At 62.3% G+C, this 7,540-nt stretch overlaps 1 protein-coding gene across 1 annotated transcript; it reads left to right on the top strand.

The window, feature by feature from the left end:
- Window positions 1-572: 572 nt before the first annotated feature.
- AP5B1 (adaptor related protein complex 5 subunit beta 1) lies at window positions 573-3,854 on the top strand. Its single transcript, XM_030333107.1, has 3 exons — window positions 573-624; window positions 968-1,135; window positions 1,239-3,854. Exons 2-3 carry the CDS (start codon window positions 986-988, stop codon window positions 3,717-3,719), a joined length of 2,631 nt encoding a protein of 876 aa, XP_030188967.1. The 5' UTR covers window positions 573-624; window positions 968-985; the 3' UTR covers window positions 3,720-3,854.
- Window positions 3,855-7,540: the final 3,686 nt, after the last annotated feature.

Here is a 7,540-nt window from a genome sequence, read left to right as displayed (position 1 = left end):
CCGGCTCCGCGCCCCCAAGCCGAGCGGGTGGGGGACCCGGCCGGCGTCGGAGAAGCGAAGCCAAGCCCTGAGGCGCCCGACCGACCGGTTCAGCCGGGACTGTGAGGAGCACTTCCTGCGGGCGCCCTGGGACCGCACCTTGCGCACACACACACACACACACACACACACACACACACACACCCAGCGGGCACCCTGGGAGTCCAAAGACTCGCACCCGACGCCCCCCGCAGGGTGTGGTGCGCCGAGACGCCGGCGGGGGGCGCGCCGGTTGCCATCCTCGCCGGCCCGGTGGGTGCCGTCCACCCGAAGGCCCTGGGATCGCCGCCCGCGCGCGGACCGGACCCCGGCATCCGGGAGCCCGGGCCCACCCAATTCCACCGCCTCTGCCCGGGCCTGCGGCGGTTTCGGGGAAGGGGGGCCTGCGCGCAGCGGGACAGTTACTCAGCCCCAGCGAAACCGGCGAGTCGGCACCTGCTGGCCGGGCGGGAGGGGAAGGCGGTGGCCCCGTTACGGCCCCGCCTACGCCGCCCACGCGCCGCGCGCCCCGCCCCGCCCCGCCGCGCGCCGCCGCCCGGAAGGAGCCGGCCGGCCCCAGTGCCCGCGGCGGCTGAGTCAGCTACGGTGAGAGCTGCCGGCCCGTTACCGCGGGCGCCGGGGGCCGGGGCGGCGCTGTGGTTTCGGTGCCGGCCGCGGGCGGGCGGCCTAATGAGCTCTCGGCACGCACCCCGCGCCGGCGGCCCTGCCCCGCGGGGACCCTCGGCTCCCCGCCCCGGCGTCACCCCCGAAACTTCTCGGTTTCATCCCGGGATCCAGGCGCGGGGTCTCCGCTGGCGTCTGCGCGTGGCAGAGGGCAGCTGGGATTTGCGAGGCGGCCCTGGGGTGGCCGTGCCCCTTTGGGGGTGCGAGCAGGTGCCCGAGCGCCCTCTGGCGGCCGCGAGCCTGATCCTCCCTAGCTTCTTTGCAGGGACCTGCGTGCCGGACCATGGGACCCCTGAGCCGGGAAACCTGGGCGCAGCGCCTGGGCGCCTTCCGGGCCAGCCCGTCCGCCTTCATGGCAGGTCCCGAGGGTGAGGACCTGGGTCGTGACCTGCTGAGCGAACTGAGAAGTGAGAAGCTGAGCGAACAGACCAAGGTAGGCCCTGCGTGCGCTCCCTGCGCTGACCCATCCGGTCACTTCAGCCCACCGCGCCCTGAACCTCATTTTCGTGATTCCCACCCAAATCCCCCGTCTCCAGGTTTCTTTGCTGGCCCTGAGCCTGGAGTATCCAGCCCAGCTGTGGCCGGACGCCACTGCAGCCGAGGCAGCCGCCACCTCCCTGTTGGACACCCTGGTCCTTCTACCCCCACGGCCCTCGGCCCTGCGGCGGCCCCTGCTGCTGGCGGCCACCACGGCCCTGGTGGCGGGAGATGCGCTGGGCCCCACTTCGGAAGCCTCCCGCCGGCTCCTGCCCCTTCTTCTCGGCTTGGCCTCCGGCCGCGATCTGGGGCGAGGCTTTGGCCCCGCCTCGGAGCAGCGCCCCCTGCAGGCCACGGCGTGTGAGTGCCTGCGGGAGCTGGAGAGCTGCAAGCCTGGGCTGCTGGGGGGCTGCCTGGGGCTGCTGCGGGGTCTGCTGGGGCAGGAAGGCCCGGTTCAGCCGCTCAGCCTGCTGCTGGCGCTCGCTCTGCGCAACACCTTGGTGATACGGGCCAGGGCCAGGGCCGGCCTGCAGGGCCTGCTCATGGCTGGGGATACTCCCTCTGGGGGTGATCCCTGGAACTGGGCGCTAGCCGAGGAGGGGGATGCCCGCCTTCAGCCGCAGGCACCCAGCTGGCCAGCAGCGGAGGAGGAGTGTGGCCTTGCGGTGCTGGAACCCACTCCTGAGGAGGCCCGGGAGCTGCGGGCTGCTGTGGCCCAGCTTCTGGACACTTCCTACCTGCTCACTCCTGTGGCTCAGGCCCAGCTTCTGTGGCTGCTGGGCTGGGCCTTGCGGGGTCTCCGGGGACAGACGCCAGTGCTCTTCAAGCCGCAGTTGGTGCGGCTGCTGGGCACAGCGCAGCTCACGCTGCTGCACGCTGTTCTGGCGCTTAAGGCAGCCTTTGGAGAAGCCCTGTTCACGGCCCAGGATGAGGCCTTGCTGCTCCGCCGGCTCACCGTGGCTGCCCAGCACCCGGCGCTGCCCCTGCCTGCCCACCTCTTCCACCTGCACTGCCTTCTGAGCTTCCCAGAGAACTGGCCCCTGGGCCCCACAGCCGAGGAGGCCGCGCCGCTGCTGCTGGGTCCCCGGCTATGCCGCGGCCTCCTGCCCAGTCTCCTGCACGACCCGATGGCCCTCCTGGCCCGCCTGCATCTGCTGTGCCTGCTCTGCGTGGAAGATGAAGAAAAGGAAGAGAAAGGCCAGGATTGGAGCCCCCGGCATTACCTGGAGGAGCTGCTGGCTGGCTTGCGGCAGAGGGCAGCCCTGGATGGGGGCCCCCGGGCCTCGGCCACCCTCTGCTTCCAGGCCTCCCACCTGGTTGTTCAGTGCCTAGCCACGCAGCCTACGGTGCTGACACCCCTGACCCACGGACTGGCCCGGCTGTACCGAGCCCGGCCGGTGCTGGCTCCGCATTTTGCGGACCTCTTGGATCGCGTGGGCCCCGAGCTGGGGGAGCCCCTGAGAGTGGCGTTGCGCCAGGAGGTGGTGTCCGGGCCGGGCAGAGATGAGGCCCTTCGTTGGCACCTGCAGATCCTGGCAGAAGTGGCAGACGGGAATGCTCAGAGTGCCACCCTCGGCTTCCTGGGAGCCGCAGCTGCGCACTGCACGGACTGGGGCCTCCAGCAGGCCCTGCTCCGGGTCTGCCGGGCCTTGCTGCGGGCGGGTGTTGGGGGTGGCCTGGCCGACTTGCTGCAGGCGCTGGCCAGGCAGTGGGAGGACCCTGACGGGCGGGACCATGCCCGCCTCTACTACGTCCTCCTGGCCCACCTTGCGGGGCCCAAGCTGGGGGTGGCCCTGGGCCCCTCGCCTGCCGCACCCGCGCTGGCCTCCTCCCTGGTGGCCGAGAACCAGGGCTTTGCTGCGGTGCTGATGGTGCAGGAGGCCCCAGCCCCGGTCCGGCTGAGCGTGGGGCCCCACAGAGCGGCGGGCCCGGGCCCGGTGCTGCAGCTCCACGTGGAGGTGCTGGAGCCGGCGTACTCGCTGGAGCTGCGCTTCCGCGGGGAAGGACAAGTGTACGCGCCCTTGGGGGCCGTCCACGTGCCCTGCCTGTGCCCCGGCCGCCCTTGCCGTCCTCTGCTCCTGCCTCTGCAGCCCCGACGCCCGGCCCCCACGAGGCTGGACGTGCGTGCCCTCTACACCACGCCCACCGGCCTCACGTGCCATGCCCACCTGCCACCGCTGCCCGTGAACTTCGCTGACCTTTTTCTGCCTTTCCCCCCGGCCCCCGAGGGGGACAAGCTGGGCTTCTTCGAGGAGCTCTGGGACTCCTGCCTGCCGAAGGGCGCCGAGAGTCGCCTCTGGTGCCCTCTTGGGCCACAGGGGCTGGAGGCCTTGGTGTCCCGCCATCTGGAGCCCTTCGTGGTGGTGGCCCAGCCCCCCACCAGCTACCACGTAGCCATCCGTCTGCCCCCGGACTCGAGGCTGCTGCTGCGACTGGAGGCGGCCCAGGAGGACGGGGTGCCCGTGGCCCTGCGGACCGATGACTGGGCTGTGCTGCCCCTGGCTGGGGACTACCTCCGTGGGCTGTCAGCTGCTGTCTGAGCCTGGAGGCCAGGCCGGGCGGGAGCAGGACGACTGTGGCCCTTACAGGGTCTTGTCCAAGAAGGGCACTGAGGGCCAGGACCCAGTCCTGTGGGTCCTTTCTTTAAAATAACCTACATTTCACCAGTGACTTTACTGGTTTGTTTTCTTTTGAACCCCACTTGGGGGCACGCACACCGGGGCGGGGGCGAGAGGCTCCAGGAAAACCTCCAGACTAGGAACCCCCACCCCTACTGCAGGGGCCCAACGTATCTTTCTGCCCCGGTATGCTGGGCTTCTCCAGAATCCCTGCCCAGCAAGTAGGAGAAAAAGCACCCTTGTCTCTGCTTCCCAGAGTGGGGCCGGAGGTGGCCCAGAGCCTTGCGGCAATTTAGAAACGAGGGAGCTGGATTTAGGCCTCCTCACCTGGGACTGGTCCTTTCTAATTCCAGAGCTTTGCCGGGTGCCTGCCCCAGGGAGCTCAGGCTAGCTAGCGCAACGGACCGGACCGGAGGCCAGTCGCAGAGAGGGCTTAGCAGCTCCTTCCCGGGAGGGGGGCTCCCCGTGCTGTGTCGATTGGAGCCAGCTCTAGGAAGGGCCTGTCAGTACATTTGGGGAGCTAAGACAGAAAGGCCCCATAACGTGGGCTAAAACTAAGCTGACTCTCCTTCGCTGCAACCCAACCTGTGGACCTAAGAATCTTCTAGCTAAGAAAAACTAGTCCCTTTGTTCTTTCTCCAAATATGCAAGACAACTTTGAGTTCAAGTGTATTGGTGCCGACCCTGCTGCCGGGCACCAAGCTGGTATTTTCCACCTACACTGCCTCGTTTCGTCCTTGCAACAGCTCAGTGGGGCCCCACAGATGAGGAAATCTGTAGGCCAGAGGGGTTGAGTGATTTTCCTGTGGTCACCCAGCTGGTTAGTAATGGTGTTTCATCATCTTGGAGCAGGCTGCCATCACCGCACCGTGAGGACAGAGACCTGCACGGGTCACAGGGCGGCGGAGTCCCCAGGCCTCTCTGCCCTGGGCCAGCCCCTGGGGTGGCGGTGGGGGGTTGTGGTCCATCAGCGGTGATCAATCAGCAGTGCTGGGCAGAGGATGACCAGAGGCTGGGGCCTAACTGTTCTGCTCCGGAAGGGCCTCTCGTGTGGCCCCTGCCTCCTGGGCTTCCAGCCCACAGGTTCCCCATGGACCATTCCTGCCCCTCCTAACTGTGGCGGACTGGGAAAGGAAAGCAGGGCCCGGGACAAGCAGGCTGTCACAGGTCAGGTCAGGAGGTCTGTCCCAAGTTGGGGCCACGGCCGTAACTTGCTGGGTGATCTGGGCATGCCATTGCCAAATCAGGAAGGGTTTGGTTCCAGGAAAGAATCCAGGAAAGGGATTTAAGACACCCGGCTACTTCCAAAGTGGCTGGGAAGGCTAGAGAAGGGGGCCCCCAGGAGCTGCCTGTGGCACTGCTGAGTTCCAGGACCCCCTGCCCTGCCTGCAGTCCAGCTCCTCTGAGCACCCAGAAGCTGGGCCTCGATCCTGGAATGTGGGTGGGCTGCCAGAGCCCAGGTGCCTCTTGGCACCCACAAAGCCAGAGCGCTGGCCCTGCTACAGACAGGCCGAGGCTCCCGCAGCCGCTGAGTGGCCTCCGTCTTGTTTCCTCTGCCCACGTCATTTAGAGGACATCTGTTTCTCACACAGACCTCTAGCACAAGGGAGCCTGGGAAGTGTACTCGTTTTCTTTTTGACTTCAGATGCACTAAGTAGTGATAATCCTCAGCCTAAGATTAAGATCACTGGCCCATGGAAGGACTCACCAGCCATCCTTCTGTCCCACCTGTCCACCCATCCATGCATCCGTCCCATTTTGTCCACTCACTTCTCCAGTGCTGGGCACCAGATGACCTCCAGCTCCCCTGCCCCCACCACAGATATGCCACAGCGAGCGTCACAATATGTCCCTTCATGTGTCTATGTGGCAATTTCCCTGGGACACATGCTAGGAAGAGAATTGCTGAATCATAAGGCATGCATGTGCTTAATTTGACTAAGAGGTGTCTGAGTAAAGTTTTCAGTTTCACATCCTCTCAGTACTCCTGGGAAGGTAGGGATGGACATGAGCCCATGGCATCCACCACAGTCCACCCCTTTGCACACTCAGTCTCCACATACTTCTGCTCATACTTAAACTTCTTGAAGGTCATAGCAACAACGACATGCTCCCGCAACTACCCCTCTTCCAACCATGACTTCTTCCCAAAAGGGAAGACCCCAAGTTCCATCAGCCACTGGCCACCTGTCTGGACATTAGCAATGTTGCTGGCTCTCCACTTCTAGGTACATTAGTCCCCTTCCCCACCTCCCTGAACTTAGGCCTGGACATGAGACCAGCTCTGGCTAATGAAACATAGAATGTCAGTTCTGGGGCAAAGCACTAACCGCTAGCGTTCAGCCTCCCGGCCCTCTCTCCCCCCAGCATGGCAACTGTGGAAGTGTAGATTGGTGTGGAGACGCTTGGTAGTTGAGTCATGATCCCATCTCGATACACTGTAACAGGTGCACTGGGTTATGAAGACAATCATCAATAACACACTTTACATAAGACAAGGGAAAGATACTGGCTAAGCTAGATTTTACTTGCAAGGAAGAAAGTGTTGTTTAATGAGTTACAAGGCCATCATTAGGGCTTCCAGTGTTAGCAAATAAAAATACTGTACAGGGTGCCCAGTTAACTTCAAAGAAACAACAAATAATTTTTTTAGGACATACTGATACTAAAACAAGCAAAAGTTGTTTCTCTGAAATTCAGGTAGAACTGAGCATCCCGTATTTGATCTCTCAACCCCCTAGATTGGCATTTATAACTTATTTCTTCTATGATCCATTGCATGGGCTGTTTGTTTGTTTGTCTTCAAGGATCTTTACCTAGTGAGGTGACCTTCTTCCCCAAGAGGTCTAAGTCCTTGGTAAGTCTGCCTGTACTGGGTGTCTTCAGTTTTTTTAGTGAAGGTGATCACTGGGCCTGGCAGTCCTGGTGAGTCCTGGGGACTCCCCCCCTCCATTGTATGGCAGCAACAATTTCTTCCTTGATCATCAGGATCAATCATCCTTTTATTTTTTATTATTAAAAAAACATTTATTTTGAAAGAGAGAGAGAGAGAGCCCAAGCAAGGGCGGGGAAGAGAGAGAGGGAGAGAGAGAATCCCAAGCGGGCTCCACACTGTCAGCACAGAGCCCGATGCGGGGCTCGAACTCATGACCCATGAGATCACGACCTGATCCAAAACCAAGAGCTGGAGACTTAACCGACCGAGCCACCCAGGCACCCCTCAGTCGTCCTTTTAGAGCTGTTGGTACCCAGGCATGAAGAGGGCAAAAAGACAAGGTAGCAGTCTTCCCTTCCAGTTCAAAAGAACCACTGCTGTGCCCACTACCATTCTCTTGGGTACTAAGGACTCTAAACTGGCAAGGGCCAAAGCTGGAGGGATGAGAAGCGAATTATTTTGAGAGAGAGACTTCCGGGTAGCTAAAGACAATGACAGTAGCAGCCTAGTTCCCATCTCCGCCCCCCCCAAAAAAAACAATATGGAACGAAGAGAAGAGAAAGATATAATTACGCAAAACCAAGCCCCCAGTAGAGCCTGAAGGTCGAATGCTCAGACTTAAAAGTACCTGGAAGTAAAAACAAGAAACAGTGACAGCACACCATCTCCGGTGTCCCTGTCCCACCCTCACCCTGCCCACACGGGCTCTGAGCAGACGGGCTGAGAAAAGCTAGGAGAAGCAGGGAGCTGGTAGTGGCCCACACTTGATGGAAGACCTCACAGAAACACTGCGTCCACCTGACGTCTG

This window comes from Lynx canadensis, chromosome D1 (assembly GCF_007474595.2).
Source record: "Lynx canadensis isolate LIC74 chromosome D1, mLynCan4.pri.v2, whole genome shotgun sequence".
Lineage (NCBI taxonomy): Eukaryota > Metazoa > Chordata > Mammalia > Carnivora > Felidae > Lynx > Lynx canadensis.
The sequence above is the reverse complement of the archived record's forward strand: the minus strand, read 5'-3'. Positions and strand labels throughout refer to the sequence as shown.